Genomic DNA, 24,008 nt, shown 5'->3' on the forward strand with positions numbered 1-24,008 from the left:
AGTTGTGGCTCTAGGAAGGGTGTCACCTGGCTCCAGGAAGCTGCCCTGATTTCCCCAGCTGATTATGGTCACTTCCTTCCAAGCTCCGTATCCCCAAACCTCTTTGATATACTTTCCATTACAGTTACTAATGTCTATGACTTAACTCCCATTTCAGTCTGCAGGCTGTTTGAGGACAGGTCCATGTTGGAGGCATTCTTCCCCTGGAGAACATAGAATGTGGTCCAGAGCTCAGCACACAGCAGCACTAGTGGCTGTGATGCTGCTGGTGGTGGCGGCGCTTGGTAGCAATGACGCTGATGCTACCATTTATCCAGTGCCCTCCTCTGAGCCATGTGCTGAGCTAGGTACCTGTACTCTCCCTAATACAACTGCTTCAAGAAAAAAAGGACTCCACCCCCCGCCCAGTTTTGTAGGGGCAAAAGTGGAGCTCAGAGAGGTTAGAAAGTTCTGAAGGTCACGCAGAGCTGTGCTGACAGCACTGGGTCAGTCTCCCAACCGAGCCTCCTGTCCCCTTGGTTTACTCAGCAGACCCTTGTGGGATGTGCAGGGAGTGGATCTGCGCCGTCTCGTGTGGAACACCGTGGGCTGAGGAATGTCGTCCCAGGGTACATTCCAGGAAGGCTGGCAGCAGTTCTCAGCTGCTTCACACACACGGCGCAGACCACACCAGCGACACCCAAACTAGACCGGGATGACACACGGTATGAGGGGTGAACAAGCCGGAAGTGGCTGTACCAGCCAGTCCTCATGCTTCCCACAGGTTGCTAGTCTCCAGATTTGGGCAACTGCAGTCGTAGCACTTACTCAGCATTATCTTAGGAAACTGGACATCGTAGTTTGTTGGACTGAGGTTTAAAACGTCTTCAGAATAGGGGGTTGAAAATGGTTGTAGAATTTTAGACCCAGAGGTGGGACAGAGTCCACTTGGATGGCTCCCTCAGGGCCGGTGCTCAGGTCCCACTGCTCTAAAGGAAATGCGGCTATGACACGGGCGAGTGAGTGACAGCCACTCGCTGTTAGTAGGCTAGCGGTAAGCCACTAGTAAGTAGGGGCTACTAGCGCTTCTGTGCCAGGTGCTACGCCCATCATCCCCATTTTACAGGTGACTTAGAGGCTAAATAACTCGTCAAGGCAAAGGTCACTAAGCAGCAGAGGTGAGACCCAAGCCCGGCAGCCTTGCCCGGAGGCCAGCTCCCTCTACGTGCTCACTGCGTCCGGATAGGAAGCCTCAAAGAGGAAGCGACCGAGAGGATACCCTCCTCGCTGCTGCCCCCGCCCCCAGGCTCTGGGTGACCTGGGCACCCTCACCCGGGGCCGCGCTAAGCTCTCCCACTCTCAGAGGACCTGGGGTCACCTGTGAAAACTGAAGTTTTTTTTTTAATTATTACTTTTACAGTCTGCCGACTGAAACATTATTTTTCCCTCTTCACCTTAATTTGGTTCAGAGCATAGAAGACCTCACGCAGACTGTTTACCCTGGTCCACTGCACGGATCACACTCAGCGCTGATTGTCTGCGCTGTGTGCGGCCTGCTGCGCCCGCCCCCCCGAGCTCTCCACTCGACTCTAATGAAAGGCCCTTTGAGTAGAAGGTGCATTCGCGGCAAAGAGGGTCGGTGCTCGTGGCACCGTAATGAGGCTCTTGGAGGCCGTCCCAGCCTCCAGCGCTGGGGCCCGACCAGGTGTTCAGAGACAGCCTTTCTCCATGGAAGTTCAGGCTGAACCTAAGATTGACACTTACACCCAATTTGTGCAAGACTGCTGGAGGGGCTGCTTGTTGTGGAGGCATCCCTTCTCTCTCTCTCTCTCTCTCTCTCTCTCTCTCTCTCATGAATCTTACTTTTTCTCTTCTAAAGGAAAAGCAGTTGATTTCAGCCAGCACTTGAACAAAATTATACCATTTGGATGACAACTAAAATCACATCATTTAGAGCTAAAAACAATCTTGGAGATAATGGCCAGTCTCCTCTGACAGGAGAAAACCGAGTGTCAAGAGGTCAGGTGACCTGCCCACGCTCATATGTGAGAACGGAACGTAGCACCATGTCAAGCCCAGCTTCCTGCTTCAGGCTGGCTACGCGAAAATCTGTCCTGCAAGGCTGAACGCAGGTATTTTTAAAATGACAGATTGGGGAGTCTGAGCCACTGTCTTAAATTCAGTGACGGCCGCACATCTTAGCTAGATCCCCAGGTGTGTACCCACTGACTAAACACCGATTTGTGCCCCAAGGGAGGTGCATGTAGAAAATATGAACGGGCGAGATTTTAAAAGTTTATGGTCCCTGCATGAAAGCAGCCCTGAGTCATCTCCGAGTGGGAAATTACTGTTTGTCCATGAAATTCTGACGGTGCCGTCGTCAGAGGCAGAACATTGAGACTTCTAACGTTTTTACAGCTGTCCCAGACGTGAGGAAACTGGGCCTCATTTTGTCTAGTGGGCAAAACAAAGTGTGATGAGATCATGTCCGGGGAACATTTACTAAATGAGTGAGGAGGCAGAGTGGGTGGAGGCTGAGGGAAAGGCCATGGATTCGACATCATCTGTAAAACAAGAGCCCCTGGCAGCTTCACCGGCCAGAGTATCGCTGCAAAAAGGATTGGATGGATGGAAAAGGGATTTAAGTGGTCAGTGAAGACAGGAGCTGGAGTGAAATAAAAACCGTCAGACGAAGGAGAGAGTCCGTCGCGGGGGAAGCTACTCTGTGGAGTTACAGTACACACCAGTGCATGGCTATGTCGAAGGAAGACAGCTGTACTATAAAATAAAAAATAGTAAGAGGAGAAATGGAGCCCTCACATGCTGCCGGCACGGTGATAGTGGTGCAGCCTCGCGGGAACGCGTTTTGGCAGTTCATGCAGAGCTGGCCACTGCCCAGCACCCCACTCCCAGGCACGTGCCTGGGAGACATGAAAACAGGTCCACACAGAGACTTGTACACGAAGGTGCACGGCAGCGTTATTCACAATGGCCCCCAAATGGAAACAACCCAGATGTTCACCAGCTGAGGAATGAAGAAACCACAATGTGCTCTGTCCTTAATAATTTTCAGTCATCAAAAAGAATTTGGCACCAACGTGCTACGACACGGATGCACCTTGGAATAATCACGCTCATCGAAAGAAGCCAGACACAAAGGCCCCACTGTGATTCTGTTTACGTGAAATGCCCCAGAATAGGCAAAGTCACGGAGAAGGAGGTAGATGAGCAGTTGCCTGGGGCCGGGGGAGGAGGAATGGGGTGATAGAGGGTTCTGTACCAGGCGATGTTTGCACCGCTCTGCGGATCTGCTAAAAACACTGAATGGGGTGAATCTCATGGCGTGCGAACTGTATTTCAATAAAGCTGTTATGAAAAAACCACCGTGGGAGGAATGTGGACGTGGGACCCGGCCCATCGGTGAATTAAGCCGTGGCGCCTGTTTGGGGTGCGCGTTCCGGGTGCCAGGTGCTGTTTAGCGCCCGGAGGTCCAGACCCGGTGCCATTTCAGGGCCTGCCCGTCGATGGGCGCTCACCTGCTGTTTGTCCCCCGGCCCCTGCAGGGTGAGGACCCCCCGGCCGACAGCGTGCTGACCTTCATGGCCCGGACGTCCGCCCTGACCTATGCCCCCGCGTCCCGGGCCGATTTCCCCGGGGACCGCCCGCTGCGCACGCTCCGCAGGCTCCAGCCCGACGAGCTCAGCCCCAAGGTGGCCGGCGGCGCGGACAGGCAGAGTCTGGTCGCCGCACTGGGTGCCTACGCGGCCCGGAAGCCCCCCGCGCCCCCCAGGGATGGCGACCCCGCAACCCGCAAGCTCGTGCGCGCGCCCTGGCGAGAGCCCAGGGTCCTTTCGGCACCGGCGGCCCCCCAGAAATGGCCCTCGCCTCCGGACCCCAGGGACGCCCTGGGCACGGACGACGGTAAGTACCCTTTGCGTGCTTGTCGTCGGCTTGTTTCTGCCTCTCGGGCGGCTGCGCAGGCCGGGCCTCCGAGGCTCTCTCCACGCGCGCACCAGGCTCCCCCGTAGAGCGGACAGAGGCCGAGGGGTGGGAGGGGCCGTCCGTCCTGGTCCTGCTCCTGGGTCGCGGGGACTCAGGCGGCCAGTGCCTGCGGCGGAGGGGCCTTCGGATCTCCTGGGGGAGGCGCCCTCCACGTTCAGTTCTCGCTGCCCCGACAGTCTCGCTATTTCATGACTTCATTGGTGGAGATGATGAGGGAATACGACTCACAGGCCAAAGCGGGCCCCGCCCAGCGTTTGGTAAATTGAATATAAACGACTTAGGAGTCCACTGCCCTTTCCTTCTGTCTCCGCCTCTCCACTCCTGTGGTCAGACTCATGCCCAGCTCCTTGGTTTATGGGTGTTTGCTGGTCCCCAGAGACCGGCCTGAAACGAACGCTGCCCCCAGTGCCGTGAGTGTACTTGGGCCCTTGAAGTGACCAGCCCTCGAGGCCGCCGCTTCGGCCCTTGATGTGAGTCACCCCTGCTGTGGTCGCCCCACGGGAGGAGGGCTGTTGGCCGGTCCTAGCCTCTGTGAGATGCCCAGGGGCCTCATCTGTTTTCTAACAGCCTTTCCCTAAGACCGTAAAATATAAGGTGCGATTTTGATAAAATATGACTTCCCCTTTGAAGATACACAAATAATAACATGAAGCAGGTAACAGATTAAAAAAATATTGAGTGTCCGTTCTCATTCGCGCTCCCTGTCTGTAAGTGGAGGCTTGATCGGGCCGCTCTGGTGGGGCTCTTCGGGGAACATCCTCTGAAGATGCTCTCTCCGCTCTCCAGGGACCCTTATTAGCGGCATCATTTGGTTGGCGTTTTCTCCTGGGCTACGTTGCAATGTGGGTTATCTTTTTGTATATATTGTCTTCCCAACTGCGCTGTATGCTTTAGAGTCATGTAAAATGTTAGTCTCAGAGCAAACAGAGAGACTTGTAGGATGAATGCCCACACGTGCATTGCTGGGTTCCTCTCGCTACTTCTGTGACCCCTACTCCCCTACGCTGACGGATTCAATCGGACGCTGTCAGGTTTCACCTGTCACACTTCAGTATTGCACTGCCAGAGATACGACTCTTGAATAAACCTAACCAAACAGCTTTATCCCATGTTAACCTTCATACTAATGTCTTCATATCACCAAGTATCTAATCTGTGTTTAAATTTCTCACTTGTAAATTTTCTTTACAGTCGGTTCTTTGAAGGCAGTATCTGAAGACGGTCCACTGAATTGGTGGATGTACCTGTTAAGCGCCTTTTAAACTACAAAAGCTTTCTCCTCCCTCTTTTATTCTCTTGCATCATTTTTTTTAAAAAAATATTGTTTCAGGTGTACAACATTTTAGTTTGACATCTGTATACACTACAGAGTGATCACCATCAAAGGTCTAATTACCATCCATCTCCATACAGCTGACCTCTTCACCCATCTTGCCCCCATCAACCCCTTCCTCTCTGGTAATCACTAATCTGTTCCCTGTATCTATGAGGTTTTGCTTTATGTTCTTCTTTATTTTAGATTCCACATATGAGTGAAATCACACAGTATTTGTCTTTTTCTGTCCAACTTATTTCACTAGCTTAATACCCTCTAGGTCCATCCATGTTGTAGCAAATGGCAGAATTTCATTCTTTTTCATGACTGAGTAATAAATATTCCATTGCATATATGTATGTACCACATCTTTTTTGTTTTAAGATTTTTTTTTGATGTGGACTTTTTTTTTTTTTTTAAAGTCTTTACTGAATTTGCTACAATATTGCTTCTGTTTTATGTTTCGGTTCTTTGGCCCTGAGGCATGTGGGATCTTAGTTCCCCTACCAGGGGTCAAACCTGCGCCCCCTGCCTTGGAAGGTGAAGTCTTCACCACGGGACCGCTAGGGAAGTCCCACCACATCTCCTTTATCCGTTCATCTGTTGATGGATACGTAGGATGCTTCCATATCTTGGCTATTGCAATGAACATGGGGGTGCATATATCTTTTTGAATTGGTGTTTTTGTTTTTTTTGGATAAGTACACAAGAGTGGAATTGCTGGATCATATGGTAGTTCTTATAGTTTCTGTCCCTTTGTTAAGTTCTGGCTGTGTTCATCCATGCTTCTTCTGGGTTCAGTGAGCATCTTTATGACCATTATTTTAAACTCTTTATCAGCTGAGTTGCTTTTCTCTCTTTCATTTAGTTCTTTTTCAGAGGTTTATGTCTTGTCCTTTTGATTGGAACATGTTCCTTTGTCTGCTTATTTTGCCTAATTCTCTGTGTCTGTTTCTCTGTGTTAGGTGTATCAGCTACCTCTCCCAGTCTTGAGGAGTGGCTTTTGTAGGAGACATCCTGTGGGGCTCAGAGGTGCAATCCCACTGGCCACCGGAGCCCGGGGCTCAAGGGGCGTGCCCGTGTGGGGCACCTGCCCTCCTGTTGTGGTGAGGTCAGGGTTGCGGAGGGGCGCTGGCGGGTGGGGTTATCGCCTGACTGGTCATGAGCCCTGCTGAGGTGCAGGGGTGGCAGCGCTCTCGGTAGGGGGCTAACAGGTTAGGTGGCGATTTCCACAGTGGCGCCTGCAGTGTCTCAGTCCCTGGGGAGCATCCCAAGTGGTCCCTGTTTCTCCAGCAGGTACTTCAAGATTAGTAAGTGGGTCTCCTTCCTCTGTGATCCAGGTGCCTTGCAATCAGGCACGTCTGCGTTGGTTTTGAGTCGAGTGAGTCTGCACAGGGCCCTTTAAGAGCGAATTTCCCATTCTCTGTAGTTCTGTGGTTTGCTTAGATGTATCTCCTGTTGGTTTTCAGAGCCAGGTGTTTGGGGGCTCATCGCTCCTGTGCAGGATCCAGGGGTTGGAGAGCCTCCTGTGGAGCTCGAACCCCTCGCTCCTCAGAGGAGAGCTTCACCCTTTGTGATCCTTGCCGGTTTGTGGATCGCCGTGGCAGTGGGTGTTCTCTTGGCGAGACCACCTCTCTGCCTTCCTGCCTGCTGATGCTGTCCTGTACTTTCCTGGTTGCACCCCAAGGAGGACATGTACTAGTTCCTCTGTTCCACACGCCCTGTGAGCTAGGAGCTCGGAGATGTGACCAGCGTGTCCAGCGTTCAGCAAGAAGCCTTCAGGGGGACAGCGACCTTCTGTGAGGGGGACGCTGCCTCCCTGTGTCTCGTTAGCGTCCAGCAGCCCCGGCCACGTAACCTTTCTGGCACATTTCACCTTGACTGTTTGGAAAGTGCTCGATCCCCCAACAAGAGGAGCTCACCTCACCCTACCCCACCTCGAGGGAAGCCCTCGCAGGGCTGTACTTTTCTCTGGAGCGTGTCTCACAGTCTGACTCACGCGTTTGCACGTATTGGATAAATGTTTGTCTCCGCTTGTAGACCGTCAGCTACGGAAGCCAGCAAACTGTGCTGCTTTTCTCACATTTGCACCCGGGACTCAGCATGTGCCTTGCAGGGTGTTTGCTGAGTGGGTGAATGGTATCATTTGCTCTTCACGTCAACCGTGAAAGATGGTGCTATTGTCAGCCTCGTTTTCCTGATGAGGAAACTGCAGCTTGAGATAGCAGGTGACAGCGTTTGTCCCAAAGTCAGGTCACGTAAGGCAAAGTGGATGGAAGCCTTTAAGAACCGTCTAAAATGCAGATTTAAACACAATTTGCTTTATTTCTTGGGCTTATTGGTCCCGGACTCTAATGTTTTAAATGCCACTCAGCTCCAAAGTCTAGCTTTCTCTGACTGTTCATTGTGTGCAAAGTTGTGTGCTGAGCCTTTAGGGTGAGCAGAGGAGTAGAGAAGGGTCACCTGGGGGCAGGGGTGTCAGCCAGGGCTGCAAGGAGGAAGGGTTCTCTTCTTACATAGTGAAAAAGGACAAGGCAAGAAAAGACCAGCCTTCCTCTAAAGCCCCAGAGCTTCCCGGGGTTACCTGTCCGGACCAGTCCCAGGCAGGCCATTCCCCACCACTCGCCCCTGGAAAACTGCCCCTGCCGTTCGGTCTAATATCCTTCAGAACCCGGGGAGCGTTCAGGTAGATTCAGTGGGCCACGAGCACAGGATCCCTAGGAAGGCGCAAGACACAGCAGCCCTGTCCTCAAAACCCAGCTTCACCTGGAAAGCACCAGCGAGAAAGTCAGAAGGGAGGCCCAGAGGGCCAGGGTGTGTGACCTCCCCGGGGGCGCAGCTCTGGAGAGCTGGCTGTGCCGGGCACCCAGCGGGTGTAGTGCGGGAGACAGAGACGTGGGTGACGCAGATAGTGGCTGCCCTTCTGCAGGACAGTCGAGACCAATTAGTAGCCCTCAGGGCTCATGAAAACCCACCCATCCCTGCTCCCGAATCAGTAAATCAGGCCACAGGCTTCACGTGCGTGGCAAATGTTCATTTGGTAAAAACTTAGAAAGGAGACCCTCTTCCTTCATTTATTCATTATTTACACCGTGTCGCCTTTGAAAAAGCTTTAATTCACATAAAATTAAAAGACCAGTGGGCAGTAGGATAATGGCAAGGGCAAACGGCAAAGTGTGAAGTGTGGGATTCAGACACGACTGGTCCAGCTTCTCCTGTTTAGGACACGGTGTCTTGGGTTGTGGCCCAGCTGGCAATGCCCCTCGTTAGAGTGTTGTTCTGTATTCTGTGATCAGTTCTCTATGGAAACCGGAACGGGTAAAGGATTATTTGTTGTGCTTTTTATCAGTTGTAGAAGTAGTAAATGGTTACCATGCAATACCAGAATAATAGATGTGTAGAAAGAAGAAAACAAGACACCCTGGATCTCATCACCACCAGGCAGGTGTTGTGAGCGCTGGTGTACCTTTTGGTGCTCCGTGTGCGTTTGTGAGGCCTGGCACCGCACGGCTGACCCGGGTGTGGCCGTGCGCAGCTGCTGCTTCTCCTCTGCACGTCCCTGCAGTGCATTCGCCAGGGCTCGTTCTTCCTCCATCGCTGGGTTAAAATTCAGGCAAGTCCCATGAACTCCAGTCACTCTTAGGTAATAAAAAGTGCGAGGCCACTTTTGTATTTAAAGTTTTAAAAATTGTGGCAAATACACATTGGTTTGGCTCTGATCATAGACTGAGTTCCTGTCTGCAGAACTGCAGCATGAAGCGTGCACACCTGGGCATCTCCCATCCAACCTTTGCTGCGGGGAGGGAGCTCGGCAGTTCTCACATTCAAAGGGTGTTTCCGTGAATGGGATCCAGATGCCTTGCTGATTCAGCCCATTTAGTTAATGTAAACGGATTTCAGGGGCTGCCCCGGAAGCCCTTCCTGGGAAGTTTCCTCCTGTGGGGTCTGCATTTGCCACCCAGCCCGTGTCTAGGCTACTCCCCTGAGTGTGATAGCGGTGAGGATGAGGGTGATGAGAGTGGTAATGGTGATGGTGGTGATGGTGGTGATTATGGTGGTGATGTGTGCGTTCGTATGTGCCTGAACTGTGTACTTACATGTCCACGTGGTGGTAAAGGCACTTAGGAGCAGAAACTGTTGTGTATGATCACATCCTCTTTGTGGAAGCAGATTTGTGTGAGGTTAACTGCACACCATTGCTTATTCTCTAAAGCTTGTAGCATTTGTCTGGGGGACCCTATTAAGACATATAATTTCTGTAGGTCAGGCCTGCAGCAGTTGTTCATGGGAGCTGATCTCCTACTCCAGGCCTTACACATTTGATGTCCTGACATTTCATGTAATTGCTCTGCTAGAGCCCACTTGGCACATTGAAAGCTACTTAAAATGTCATTATAAGCCGGCCGGATCTCGGAATTACATGGTGCGGCAGCCGGAACAGAGCGTCTCACTTTGATGCATGTGGTATTTGATTGTGCTCTGCGCCACGGTCCCTCCAGTCCGCCAGGGCTGGCTACACTCTTTAAAGAGGATTTCCTCATTTCTCCTCATCTTCAGAGGACTGACAGTGGGCGCCTCTGAGCTGACTCACTGTGGTCAGCCGCAGTTAGCGGGAGATGATCGCTGACACGAGTTAATTGCTCTCCTCCTAAGTGGTCAGCCGCTTAGCATCTACCATTGTAACCTGTGGGTTTTTAGTTATTTCTCACTAATGGTAATCTGAAAAGCTTCCTTTTTGGATGAGAGGAGACAACTTTAGGAATTATATTTTATGATACCATTTTGAAGATGGATGTGTCTTATTATAGTTAGAGAGGCCCCCGTTCTCTGGTCTTTATCTTAAAGAACGTGAGTGTTTTCACGCTGCAGGTCTGTTTCTGCTCTTCCCTCCAAATAAGGAGAATAGAGCTGAGGGAAGTTAAGGGAAAGGACATGAGGTAACTGTAGGGAGGGTTTCTCTGAGTCATTAAATGTCAGCACAGATTATTGGAGGAGGGGCACAACTTCCCCTTAGCTATTTGGTTATTAGACGTGGTAGACAGTCTAAACATTTGATTTCGTTTTCTCAATAACCCCTTCAAGTGGGAGTTACTGACCCATCTACACAGACAGACCCCGAGACTGGAGCCTGGGTGTGGCTGGCTGCAGAGCACACTTTGTCCAGATCGTGACCCCCTGTTTGTGGTGGGTCTTTTAGGATTTCTGACTTGCCCTGTGTTTGACCAACATCCTTCCTGCCCTGGGTTGCATAAAACAAAACATCGCCCTGTGGGATGCTTTGAGGGGCTGCCGAGAGCCTCCACCCCTGCCCAGGCTCCCCCAACGTTGGGAGCTGACCTCACACAGCTCCTCCAGCTTTGCTGTCTGTTGTCACCCACCTGGGCTCTGTTCCGTCCCCTGAACCTCACATCCGGTCCATCTGGACCTGCCATAGAAACACATAGGCTCCCGCCAGCTCTGCCTGCTGCACCGCCATCCCCAGCTGGGTTCCTGCAGGAGCCGCCTCCGGCCTCCCGGCTCTGACCTTGTCTCAAGCCTGCAGGCCTCTTAAAATTGTAAACCAGATGACGACTCACTGCTCAAAACCCAGCAAGGGCTTCTCATCCCACTCAGCAAAAATCCAGGTCCTTTTCATGGTCTGAGACCCTGTAAAGTGCCCCCGACTTTCACGCCCCACTTGTTGCTCCAGGTCACCCACTCTGGCCGCTCCAGGTCACCCACTCTGGCCGCCTTCCTTCCTTCCAGTGCTCCTGCCCCAGGGCCTTTGCGCTTGCTGTGTCCTCTGCCCGCAGAGCGTTTCCTTAAGATAGTCCCTGGGCTCAGGACTTCCCTTCTTTGGGTCTCTGAGCTTTTCTCCGACAATCCTGTCTAACGCAGCATCGTCCCTCCCCACTGCCCCATCCTCCACGCTCTGCATTATTGTTCCCACAGCCCCGTCACCACCAGACATTGTATGTGTTTGTTTTTAATTGTTTATTTTGTTTCTTCTACTATAGATGAACGTTCCGTGGAAGCAAGTGCTTTGCTAACTGCATTATTCCTGCACCTTGACAGGTAGCTGAGCACAGAAAACGTGCAGCGAACATTTGTGGAAGGAAGGAAAGAACGAAGGGTGGGAGGAGAGTTCCTGCTCTTGAGCTCTGCCGTTTAGGTTTGAGACCCTCTGGGAGGCCTGAATCCCTCACTGATTATCCACCTCCCTCGTGACCTGGAATGTGTGTCTCCCACCCAGGCAGCCTGAGAGCAGCTGGGGGGAGGGGCGTGTGTGGGCAAAAAGGTCACAGGGCGGCGACAGGCCCTGGCCCCCTGCACAGAGGACAGCACCAGGGCGTCAGCAGATGCGGACCCGGCCGCCCACAGGCCAGGCCGTGCCCAGGAGAGTCCGCCTGCTTCAGCCACAGTTCGGTCTGCGGCGACTTGCTACCCAGGGTCTGAACTGTCACCCTGACACCCGTGTGCCCCCATTCGCATGACGGTTCTAGCGCAGTAATCCCACTGGTCCTGTTCCTAAATCTGGAATCGGAGAGAAAGTGGACTCTTAGAAGGACATGTTCTGGACCCCTTGAAACCGGCCAACAGTGTGACTCAGGGGCTTAACCGCGAGGTGGTGAAACATCCTCGCAGGGCCCAGTCGGGGCAGGGAGTCCACCTTGGACCCTTGTTAGGAGGGACACAGCTCTGCGTTGAGGATGGTCCAGCGGAGAACAGGAGCAGATCCTCGGTGAACCAAGGCCCTGGGGAATGGAGCGTTCTCCCCAGCTGAATTTCCTGGTTAAGTTTGCGTTCCGCAGAAACACATTTTGGATTCAACACTTGTTAAAAAACGTCTCGTAAATGTACTGATCCATTTCCTTTGCCTTGGTCGGTGTCCTGGGACGCCATGGTGAGTCCTGCCATGCTGTGGCCCCTGGCAGGGACCACGCCTGCAGGGGCCAAGCCTCGGCCTCTAGTTGCAGGGCATTGCGTTTCCTCACCTTTTAGGCCATGGCTGCGACAGTACAGACCACTGAAAGTTGATGTGTCTATAATGCTAGAGGCTTAATAAACAGCTAGGTGTTGTTTCTCTTACTGTTTACTCTACCTTAGTTTTTCTCTTTTCTACGAAGCAACCTGTGCCCTTTGTCGTCCCAGAGAAGCAGGAATTCTGACGCTGTGTGGGGTTGGGGTCCCTCAAGCCTTCAGCCTCCTGCCCTGGTCTGGGTCAGGCTTGCTTCTCTGTTTCTACAATGTTTCTGTTTATGAGGAAGTGAGAAATATTTTTCCAGGTTCACTGCTGGAAGGCAAGCGTTTGGTCCCTAAACGTGTCTACGGGGCTGTGGGGGGAGGGATGCAGGGGGAGGTGGGGATGCAGGGGGGCAGTGCCCTCCCCAGGGGCTCAGGTCGGGGTCAAGGACCACGGAGGCAGCAGCCACAGGGAAGTCATCCGTCTGCATTTCCTTCCACGGGAAGCTGTTTCAAAGTGCAGGTTTTATTACCGTTCAGGTGTGGTGAGACCAACAGATCAGGAGAGGGTTATCGTGAAAAAGGTTGTTTCCCAGAGGCGGGGGCCACCCGGGGAAGCACCAGGCTGGTGACGGGGCAGAGGGAGGGGAGCTGTAGGCAGGGCCTTTCTGTGGGTTTGCAGGAAGGAGCAGGCGAGGCAGCACCGGCTGGTGTGAATAACGTCAGCGGCTCCGGGGCAGAGGGGCAGCCCCTAGTTGTTGGGACCCGGGCCCGGGGTGCGCAGGGCAGGGGGCCAGTCGCCTGGGGGCGGGGCGGGGCTCTGGGTTGGTTGGTTGGCATTTGGAAGCAGCGTCTGCTGTCTGTACATGTGGGCGGCCCCGGGAACGTCAGTCTCTCCGGGACCGGCGAGGCCCAGAGGTCAGAGCCTCAGGAGCTCCTGGTTGACACGGAATCAAGGCCGGGGCTGTCACCACCCTGCAGCAAACCTTGTGGGGGACTCCGGGCCACCCCACTGCTCTCCAGCCAGCAGAGCTTTTCCTAGCATCTCCTGCACTGCAGGTCCAGGGTGAGGGACCATCGTAACTCTTTTCTTTTCAATAATATGAAAATGTCTTTCTTCCACTCTCACGTCTGAAGGATATTTTTGCTGTGTAATCTAGACTTCTGAATTAGACACCTTTTCTTTTAGTGGTTCAGATGCATCCTCATATGTAAATGATCCAGTGTGTACTTGTGTATCATGTCACGTATGTCGTGCTTACAGGGCGCTGGGTGTGTCCTGGGGCACCGCCGTCCTGGCCCCGCCTCTGGCCGATTTAGCGTCTCCTCCACCTCGGTTCTCTGTGCGGCCTTGTGAGCTCGGCTGGGAGCGGCCGTCGTGTGGCTCTCCGAGTGCCTCGAATCTCTGAGTTAATGCTCTTCACCGATTTCAGGGCATTTGTGGAGGTTGTTTTCTTTTCTTTGTCCCCTTCTCTCTCTCCTTTCCCTCTCAGACCCAGTCACACTCGTGGCGCCGGAAGCTGTACCACGTTGCCAAGGTGTGGCCAGTCCTTTCTCCCTGTTCCACGGATGAGAATCGTTTCCATTGTTTGTCCTCAAATTCACCAGCTCTTTGTTCTCCATCATCCAATCTGCGGTTAAGCCCATCCAGGGAGCTTTTAAATTTCAAATACTGAACGCTTCACTTGCAGAATTCCATTTGGCCCTTTTTTGCTCCCGTCCCTCTGCTGCGCTCACCGTTGCCACCCATCTGCATCCTTGTGTCCTTGTTCTAACGCTGTCCCTTGTCTCGGTTTGTCTGTTTCGTGTGTGCCGTCTAGGGGCACGTGTTCAGGCTCTGCTGAAGGACCTGCGGGAGCGCCCAGGCAGCGTGGAGGGTCTGAGCGCCCTCGATGTGGCCGAGGCAGGCCGTGCGATAGCGAGCGCGATGCCAGGCGGGCGCGCGGAAGGGGAGCAGGACGGCGCCGGGAGAGGCGGCGGAGGGCCGAGAGGCCAGGCGGGCCGCTCGGGGGCCGTGCGCCACAGAGACGGCGTGCCAGGTGAGTGCCTCCCGGCCGCTCGCCGCGTGTGCGCATGGTGCGCTGGGCTGCATTCTTTCTGCTGCGAGGTGGGATTCATGTTAACGATTTGTGTCTGTCTGAACTTTTGCCTCTGAAAGCCTCCTCCGCAGGCTGAGCCTTCCAGAGCACGTACGCTGAAGGGCGAATTGCTCTGTGGAGGAGGGGGCTGTGATGCCTCCGGGTGAGGTTCCGGGTGAGCAAAAACAGGAGAGAAAGAGGTTTTGTCCGGACTGTGTGAGCGAGTACAACATGGAGGCAAACATTTGAATAATAAAGTGAAAGAGGTTCATTCAAATGTCTGCTTGAGGCCACACCAGCCTCTGGGGCTGCTCCAGGGAGAAAGCAGAGATCCCCACCCCCTGGCACACGCCCACTGGCGCACACTGACACACACACACACAGACACGCTCACACCCCGGCGCATGCATGCTCACACACTCACACACACACACAGAGATACACTCACACCCCGGCACATGCACTCACACACACACACACACACAGAGACACACTCACACCCCGGCACATGCACACTCACACACATCCCAACATTCACACTCACACACGCTCACACACCCCAACCCACTCACATACATGCACCCACTAACAGCCGCCAGGGAGCCTTGTGCGAGGGCCGAGCAGGGCAGGCCCTGTCTCCCCGCCTGACCGCTTCTCAGAGTTGCGGAAGCTACATTGAAGCATGTAACGCAGTGCGCTGCACACAGTAGGCACCCAGGAGCATGCCAGGTGGAAGGTGCATGTCTCGCCCTCCTCTGTGGGCTGGGACGAGGCTTGCCTGGAAGCTGGAAGCGTGGCTTGACCGATGCAGGAAAAGATGCTGGGCTGCTACTCGGACGAGCTGGTCCCTGTCCGGGGCTGGGAGTGTCTGCAGGAGCACAGGAGCCACCCCGACTCCTGCGTGTGTCTTCAGAGGAGTGGCCACCACGGGAAAGTACCCAGTCTGGAGGCATCTCGGCATGAGGTGTGTGGGTCGACGCTTCACTTTCCTTTCTGTAACTGCGCGCTGCGCCTGGCCCAGCGGCTCTTTCTGCTCTGAGCTACCTGAGGATAATACGTGGCTCCCTGGAACTGGCATCGCGACTGACTGACTGACTTCGTGTCTGAGTTAGTGTGTCAGCCCTCCTCTGTCGTGGACTTTACGGAGCGCCACCTCTGTACTGTAAGCGGAGGCTTTCGTTGTCGTGGGAATGAGGCCAGCTTCACTGTGCCTGACCTACTCGGTGGCCACCCTGTATGTCCTGTGACCTTTGTGCTGACATGCTGGACCGGAATTTTTTTTTTCTCATCTTTATTGGAGTATAATTGCTTTACAATGGCGTGTTAGTTTCTGCTTTATAACAAAGTGAATCAGTTATACATATACATGTGTTCCCATATCTCTTCCCTCTTGCGTCTCCCTCCCTCCCACCCTCCCCGTCCCACCCCTCTAGGTGGTCACAAAGCACTGAGCTGATCTCCCTGTGCTATGCGGCTGCTTCCCACTAGCTATCTGCCTTACCTTTGCTAGTGTATATATGTTGGGCCAGGATTTTGATGAGCTCGTGTCTTTCACAGATAACAGAGTGCGAGACGGCGGTGCAGGATTTTACCAGGAGGTAAGATGGGGCGTGTTCGGGTCCTGTGAAACCCAGAGTCGCGTTAGTTTTCTTGTCCATAGTTTGGGAACGTACGTGAAATACAAAAAAAATTTTTTCCAGAAAAAGATAGAAAAACCCTCATAATCTCAAATTAATATTCCTCAGAACCACCCCCCACCCACCCAGGGAAATGGGAGGACAACACCGCCTGATAAGACTTCACACCCACTTTGTGTCGTTGAGGTCGTCCCGCGTGGCCTGGTTTCTGAGGCTCATTTAACGGACGTTCACAGGCTCTGGACCATGTACAGCCACGGCGCTGTCCATGGTGGAGCCACCAGCCATGTGTGGCTGCTTGAACTTAAACCCGTTAAAATTAAGTCCATGAGACTTCAGTTCCCCGGCTGTGCCAGCCACACGCCCCACGCTCCCTAGTAACTGGGGGGGTGGGGAGACCACTGCTCCTCTGTCGTTGCCAAGGGGCCCCTCGACAGTGTGCTGGGCCAGAGGGGTCTGGAAGGGGCTGATGCGTGTGCAGGTGTGCGCACACGTCCACCCACGGAGCGCTGTGTTGGTTTTCCCTGTTGGAGAACTTTTGCTCATTTGTATTAGTCTTAAGGAGGCAGAAAATCAGTTCATAAGCAATGGCAGTGATGTGGTTCTACGAAACTCTATTTTGTGGGTGGAAAAGAAGAATTTCTGGTTAGTACTTCTCTTGTCAGATTATGTTAGTGGTTCCTGGTTCAGTGCCTGTTAGCACGTGGTGAAGCAAACACCAACAATTCTTTGACATGTCCATCAGAAATAAAAAGTGGAGGGTTCGGCTGTCCGAGTTGCAGAGGGAGCCATGGGGTCTAGGGACACGTTTCTAATTTGGGACGCAGAGGGAGAGGCCAGCAGAGCTTGGGCTCTCCAGACGACATGCATTCGGCCGGACGCCGAATTTGCCCCGTGTGGCCCACTCCCGCCCCAGGCTCACGTACGCCAGTGCCCGCTCCCCCGAGAGTCTGGTGCTGATGCCTCTCTGTGACTTGGGGCACATTCTTAGGCTGGTTTCCTTTCTGCCAGGTCAGCCGTTTGGGCGTCAAACTCGGGGACCTCCTGCAGGGTCCTGGGTCTCCATTCCTGCCTGGAGCCCCCCATCTTGCCGGGTCTTTCAAGACGGAGATCAAGAAATCGGAGGACCCTGAGGCCTCCCCATCTTCAGAGGAGGATCGCGTTGGGGTGGAGAACATAAAGAGTCAGACCTACTCCAAGGAGCTGCTGCAAAGGCCGCTGCACCCGGAGCCGGGGCCGGGCGGACTTGGGGCATCGCAGCTCTGGGCTCCGGCGGCCCCGCAGGAGGACCAGCGCCCCGGCGCCGGGGCCCGGGGACCCCCCGGCCCAGGCCTGCGGCTGGAAGTCCAACCTCCCCAGGAGGAGTACGGCTACATTGTGACGGAAAACGAGTGAGTGGGAGCTTTTCATCTCTCTGTGGGTGAGATCCTGGCCCTGCGCAGGCTGGGGAAACGCTTTCATATTTTTCCCCATCTTCACCTGGAGGTGGAGGGTGGGCATCCCTAGTCTTGCAGGTGTGGGAGGGCAGCCAGGAACCAGCCGTCCCCCTGACTCCGTGTTCTGGACCGGGAACCCGAGCTTCAGGGTGATTCTCCACCAAATAAACCCCAAACAAAGCCCTGCCTGGCTCCTTGGTCCTGGCGCCATCACCTGCAGCTCAGGCCACAGGGTGCCTGTTGGAGCTGGAGCCGGGGTGTCTCAGGCAGGATGGGCGGTGCAAGGGGCGCCCCGGGCAGCCCACATTGGCTAGAACTCCAGAAGCTTCAAGTCGTCCGTATACTAGGGTATGAGTCACTCTTCCGAGGGAAAAACGTGCCGCCCACCATGGAGTGTTCTGTCCTCTCCTTAATTTTGCGCTGAGCGCAACAAGGGACAGAATCAATGTCACGTGCCCAGCAAGTGACAGGTGGTCGGCCTTGTTCTTCAGGTCATCTCACTAATGAACCTGACGTTTGACGCTTCGTAACGGTGCGTTTCCTTCAAGGAATGGAAGTGGGGATTCCAAGGGAAAACACGTGTGTCTGGCTGCACGCACAGGCGTGCGTGTGTGTGCAGGTGTGCGCTGGTGCGTGTGCAGGTGTGCGCACACGTCCACCCGCGGTTTTGCTTCTGCATCATCCTGTGCCTCTGGTCAGGCGTCGAGTGTGCTTCAGTGGTTACTCCCCGTGGGGAGGGGCTCCGTCAGAGCGGGAACCGTCTCTCCTGCTGACTCCGCGGCCTCTGCGCTCTCGCCTCCGCGCGCGTTCACCGTCGCTGCACCGCACACGGCAAACCCAGACGCTGTGTCAAGGCCCCGTGAAGCTGAAGGTGGTGTCTCGCCTGGGTTTGGAGGCTTCTGCAGCACTGACGCCTCGTTTCTCCAGCCTTTTCATGAAGATGCGCCTGCCCGTTCCGGCCTCCACATCTCCGGGCCGTGTTCCTCGCACCCTGTCTGCCTTGAGCCCCTTTGCTCAGAACTGGAACTCCCGCTGGGTGTGTCAGAGTCACACGTGACCCAGCGCGCACGGGGGCCTGGATGGTGCTGTTGCGTCAGACCCTTCCAGCAGCCTGCTGCCCGGTCTGACCTGTGCCGTGGGTTTTCCCTTTCTCAGCAGACATTGCTCTCGTGTGTGTGTGTGTGTGTGACGTGTATGTGTATTGTATGTTTCTGTGTGTGTGTCTGTGTGTATCTGTGTTGTGTGCACATGGCTGTGTATATTTGTGTATGTGTGCATGTATGTATACACGGGTGCACATGTATGTGTTGTGTGTGGGATGTATGTGTCTGTGTGTGGTTGTGTGTGTGCATGTGTGTATGCGTTTGTGCATACGTGTGTCTGTGCATGTGTGTGTAGTATGTACGTGTTCCTGTGTGTGTGTGTGTGTGTGTGCATCTCTGTGTTGTGTGTGTGTGCGTGGTCAATGGAGGGACCCCTGTGCAGCTGCTCTGAGCACCTTTCCTCCCGCCAGGATGTCCTGATGCCCGGACCAGGAGGGCTGGTCCCCGGCGCAGGGTACAGGGCTGCTCCTGTCTGGGGCCTGGGGCTTAGCTGCGCACACAGGAGACCGAGGCCCCATGGAAGTGCTGGGAAAGGATTCTGATCATTGGGAAGACTTTTCGAGTCTGCGTGAACAACGGAGAACAGAGGATGATGAACTTTAGAGCAGGACCATCCAGGCCTACCGTTCTCAGCATCACAGGAAACCCAGCGTGAGTGGACGACACCTGGATGGAGGGAGACCCATCTCGTCGGGTGTCTCCTCCTGTTCTTGCTGACTTTCCTGTAACGCGAAGCCACTTCTGAGCGTTTCTTCTCTGCGTCCAGAGTTCCTTTTCCTGAGGGCTTTTCCTTGGCCTCAGCTTTGGGGCCTGGACGCTTACCTGCTACAAGCGCGGGTTAAAGAAAAGGATCATTATCTTATCTTGGCCGATTTCCCGTCTTCTCTTTTGCTGTTTCTGTCGGATGGAAGCTCTGTGGTGCAGCCGACAGCCTTATGTCCAGAACTCCCTGTGTGTCACAGGGGAGACCTGCTCCAGAAACGTCTCCCACCCTCCCTCCACGGACGGACGGAGGCTTCTGCCTCTGTTGTCAGAGTAACTGGTAACTTGGGATTCTCGGGGGCAAGATTTCCCCAGATCTCAGTTTAAGCCTTAATGGATCAACTATTTACTGACCGGAATCCGACACTGTTCTTTTCTTCTCTTTATTTTAGTTGCTTGGTTCTTCCTGAAAGGAGGAGGAGCGTGCCGTCTCCTCCCTGACGTTGGCAGGCATGGCGCGGCTGGCCTCGCGCGTCCATTTCCTGGTGGGCGGGGCTGTCGTTTAATCCTTTGCCACTTGCATTTTCATCCTCTCTACAAACTGGATGGATTATTCAAGACGCGTGAAGGGCAGGGCAGCCATCCCAGGTCCTCCGAGGACGATTTAAACGTAATTTCAAGTTAGGTTGGCAGGAAGTGACCACGGGACGGAGGCTGCATGTGAAGCAGAGGGGACGCTCACCCGTCAGTAGAGGCCAAGCCGCTTTTACAGCTGAAAACCTGGGAGCTATGAGGTGTGCTGGGCAGGGACGCCCCCCTAAGGAGACGAGCCCTCGTGTCCTGCAGGGACCTGTTCCTGTACAGGGGTCGTCCGAGCCGCGCAGACCGAGTTTGCGTGAGCACGTGCCGCGGCCCCCGCGCCCTCACGGATCACCTGGAGCCCCCAAGGTGGGGCGAAGCCCGGGTCCCACTGGTGGCTGCCCCCTGGGGCTCAGTGCAGAGGCCGCGGAGGCCGCCTCGGGGTGGGAATCCCACAGCGGCAGATGACCCGGGTCGTGGCGGCGGCGGCGCGGGAACGCATGGGGGGGCGCGCTCACCAGATCGGGGCGTCAGCTGCAGCGCTCGCCGCGGGGAGGCTGCCCCCGGCGAGAAGCGGAGCAAAGGCTGTGGGTCGGGGGAGGCTGTCAGGAGGGCGCCCAGGGGCGTCGGGCCGCGCTGCGCCCTCCCTCCTCCGGGCAAGGGTAGGGCCTGGGCAGTGGAGTCTGGAAGAAGGGGCCCCTTTGGGCAAGGCCTCGGGAGCGTGTGCCGCCCCAGGCCTGTGCACCAGGCTGCCCTGCCGGGCCGGGTGCCGTCCTTCTCCTCTCAGACACCTGCCGCTCGAGCCCTCGGGGAAGCCTGCCCGCCCTCCGCCACCCCTCACCACAGTGGGAGAGCCGCCAGCGCTGGCAGCCGGGCGGGGGGGGGGGGGCGGGAAGGGGGGCTCCGCTCAGCCGCGGGAGGGGGGTGTCCAGCCCTGGTCTCCCTCCACCCTCCACCCCGCCCCGCCCCGCCCGAGCAGCCCCTCAGAGCTCACGTGGCTGCTTCTGTGCTCGTGGGCAGCCAGGAGTGGGTCCTGCCCATCTCTGCGGTTTCTCCCTCCAGAATGTCGGGGGGCGGTTCTGTGTATACGGTGGCAGCGCAGACTGTAGTTACTCGGCGCCACTCTCAGGCCGTGTCTCGATGACGTGTTCAGGCGTGGCCGCATCTCTGTGCGGAACCTTCCTGGACAGCCCTCCCACGACACCATCCGTCCTTTCGTTTGTTTGTCTTTAAAAGACGGGCTTCGGTTTGATGGGTTTACTATCACTTAAGATTGGCGGGGGCGGGGGGATGCCGTAAGGAGTGAAAATAATCATTCTTTGTGTATTAAAAAATGGTAAGAAAAAGAAACAAAAAATATCCCAAATCGAAAATTCTTGACTGCATAGTTGGTAGTTCTGGGAACTGTCAGTGAGAAGAACGGTGAACAGTGGTCTTCAGGCCCCAGAGGGTGGCCCAGTTCTGCCTTGTCTGTTTCCTGCTGGCCCTTCTGGACTTGGCGCCCCAGCTGTGAAATGGGACGAGTGTCGAGGACCCACAATGACTGAGACACAGGAGGTGCTCACAAAAGGAAAGAGATCCAGACGTAACACGGTGTAATTTTTCCCCTGAGGCAGTCAGACATATCTCTGTTCAGCTTGGTGGGTTGTTTTGAAATTCAGCTGAGGAAAGTACAAAAGTAGGCTGTGAGATTCAGACACCCCGGGGTGTCTGTGTTGTTAATGGAGGCGTAAGCAGTGTTAGCCGGGTGGGTCCCCACACCCGCGATCCCGTGTCACAGCTCGAAACAGATCTTTACCTGTAAACGTCTCACCCCGACCCAGCTCTCTCCACGTCGCTCTCCTCGTACTGGTTGCAGGAGCCCAGGGACGGCGCTCAGCCCACCCCCGCCCGCTTCCTCTGCCGTCACCTGGGGTGAGGTACCTCCCTCCCCGCCCCCAGCTGACCGGCTCCTCTCCTGTCCTGGAGGCTCTGCCCACGCTGACGCTGCCGTTTCCACGCCAGCCTTGCCCCTGCAGGACCCCTCCCAGGTCTCCCCGCATCCCCTCCAAACTTCCCCCTCAGGAGAGCGCTCCGTAACCTAAACGTGACCGTGTCATTCTGTCCCCGACGACGACGGCCTTGCCCAGGCCTGGGCCCTGCAGCTCCATTTCCCTCCCCAGCCTGCTTCCTTTCCGCTCTGGAACGTGAGGGGTCCTGACAGGAGGCCTTGGGTTTGCTCCTGGCCCAGCACGCTCAGATGCCACCTCCTCCAGGCAGCTCTCCTTGGTCAGGGTCCCTCCTCCAGGGCGCCGCCCTCCCCTCAGAACCTTACCTGGAGGTGGAATGACACACCCTGTGGGGTTCTTCCGCTTCGAGCAGGGGCCGCACCAGCAGTTGCTCAGCTGCGTCCCAGCCCCTGGCGCCTGGCTCCTCCAAAGGCGCTGGTGGCCTGCGGTGCTTTCCTTCCCCCTCGCACCCTCTGCAGTCCCCCACCTGCTTTCCCCGCACGCGTCCCTCCCTTCCTGATGTAGCCCCAGTGCTGCTGTAAGATCACGCAGGCTCCCCGGCTCGAGGCCCTCACCCGTCCACCCGGCTGCTGTCACCTCAGGACCCCGCCCTCCAGCCACTCCCGGGCTCTCATGTTCATGGCTCTGAATCTCTACGGGAAAACACTCACTCCTCAGGTGGGCTGGGCTGGGCTTCTCTGTGGAGCCCCTCTGGATCTGTTTACTTAGCTGCAGACCATGCCTTCACGCAGACATCATGCTTCTTGTGGCGGCTGCTCTGTCCGTCTTGGACCCCCAGTGCCAGACAGGCACTGGGGGTGCTGGGGGAGTAAGTGACAGGGTGAGGAGGGACTTCCGGGAGCTGAGGCCTCCGCTCGAGGATCAGCCCGCTGGGGGCGGGCTGTGCGTAAATGCTAGGAAGATGGTTGTAGCTGATGTGAGAGTCCTTCCCGAGGCAGTTTGAGGCTCCGATGGTAACAGAAATCCAAGTCACAGAGTTGAGTCTTCAAAAGCGCCAGTGGCAAGGCTTTTGCCTCTAAACAGAGGTTCTGCTGAGAAAGCCCTACATCTGCATCCTCAGTGATGATCTAAGGGAGCCTGGGGGTCTCGAGGATAACCTGCCGGTGGCCGCGCTCCAGGGGCCTGGGCGGTGTCCCCACGGCCTCAGCTCAAGGGCCTGGGCGTCCTGGGTGCCGAGATGCAGCCCCGGGGCCCCCGTCCGAGAGGCTTCCCGGGCTGTCAGTTTCGTATTTTTCACGAGGCAGCAGATCTGTGTTTGCTCTTCCCTGTGCAGAATTTTGAACACACACAAGAGCAAGATACTGACCCAGGCCCGGCAACCCAGACAGCCCAGGCCGGTCACACCCCACCTACTTCCAGCTCTCCTCCTTTGAAACAAATCCCAGTTATACTGTCTTAGAAGCATTTCATGAAATATCTTTAAAATAGAGGGATTCTTTCTTTTTAACATACCGTAATGCCACGTCACACCTACAAAGGACTCCAAATCCCTTAATATCGTCAAATATGTAGTCTGTGTTCAAATTTCCAGTTGTCACATCAGTGTCAGAACTTTGTTTTCGTTTATTAGCTTGTTGGCTCACGTCTGCTGAGGTTATAGAGCCGTGCTGGAGTTTGACGTCTGCTCTTGGCTGGAATTCTAGACCTGGAGGATATCTCACGTTTGCCTGGCCTCTAACCGTGGTGGTGGACGAAATGAGAAAATGCCATAAAGGTGCAAATGTGATGGGTGTTGAAAACAGTTTCAGTGCCTCTCTGGCCCAACGCCTTCCAGGTCAGCTTGGCCACGTCTGGCTGCCCAGAGGTGCCAGAAGGGACGATGGTGCCAGGGGACCCTTATGGTCTCTGACTGTGAGCCCCCTTCCCGCATGGGATCCTTCTGCTGCAGCAAAGGGCGAGATGTGTTGTTGGTGGGCGGGGCCGGGCGGGGAGGGAAGCCTGGCCCTCCAGCCTCTGTCCGCCGCATGGCTGTCCTTAGAGCCCGACTCCTACCGGCTGGTTCTACAGCCCAGCCTGGGAGTGCGGAACGTAGGAGCGTCTGGTGACGTGGGGACCCTGCTCTTGTTTAGCCATGAAGACCTGTACCTGTGTGTACGTGTCTGCAGCTGCACCTGCGCGGATACCTGTGTCTGTACACCTGCATCTGTGTCGTCTGCTTAGGTCTGTGTCAGCTATATCTGTGTACCGACATCTACCCCTACGCCTACATTTATCTCTATCTACGTC

The 24,008-nt window shown here is 55.2% G+C and overlaps 1 protein-coding gene across 2 annotated transcripts in view; it reads left to right on the forward strand.

Moving 5' to 3' along the window:
• The window catches only part of PTPRN2 (protein tyrosine phosphatase receptor type N2), a 687,992-nt gene that overhangs the window by 245,946 nt on the left and 418,038 nt on the right, over window positions 1-24,008 (forward strand). For both annotated transcript variants that reach the window (XM_027101365.1, XM_027101366.1), the window contains exons 6-9: window positions 3,543-3,900; window positions 14,059-14,277; window positions 15,874-15,914; window positions 16,965-17,344. In XM_027101365.1, coding sequence (XP_026957166.1) covers window positions 3,543-3,900; window positions 14,059-14,277; window positions 15,874-15,914; window positions 16,965-17,344 — 998 coding nt within the window. The remainder of the gene's footprint in view (window positions 1-3,542; window positions 3,901-14,058; window positions 14,278-15,873; window positions 15,915-16,964; window positions 17,345-24,008) is intronic.

The sequence above is a fragment of the Aethalodelphis obliquidens genome, unplaced genomic scaffold (assembly GCF_003676395.1).
Source record: "Aethalodelphis obliquidens isolate GAN/ISIS:26980383/991018 unplaced genomic scaffold, ASM367639v1 scaffold5, whole genome shotgun sequence".
Taxonomy (NCBI): Eukaryota; Metazoa; Chordata; class Mammalia; order Artiodactyla; family Delphinidae; genus Aethalodelphis; species Aethalodelphis obliquidens.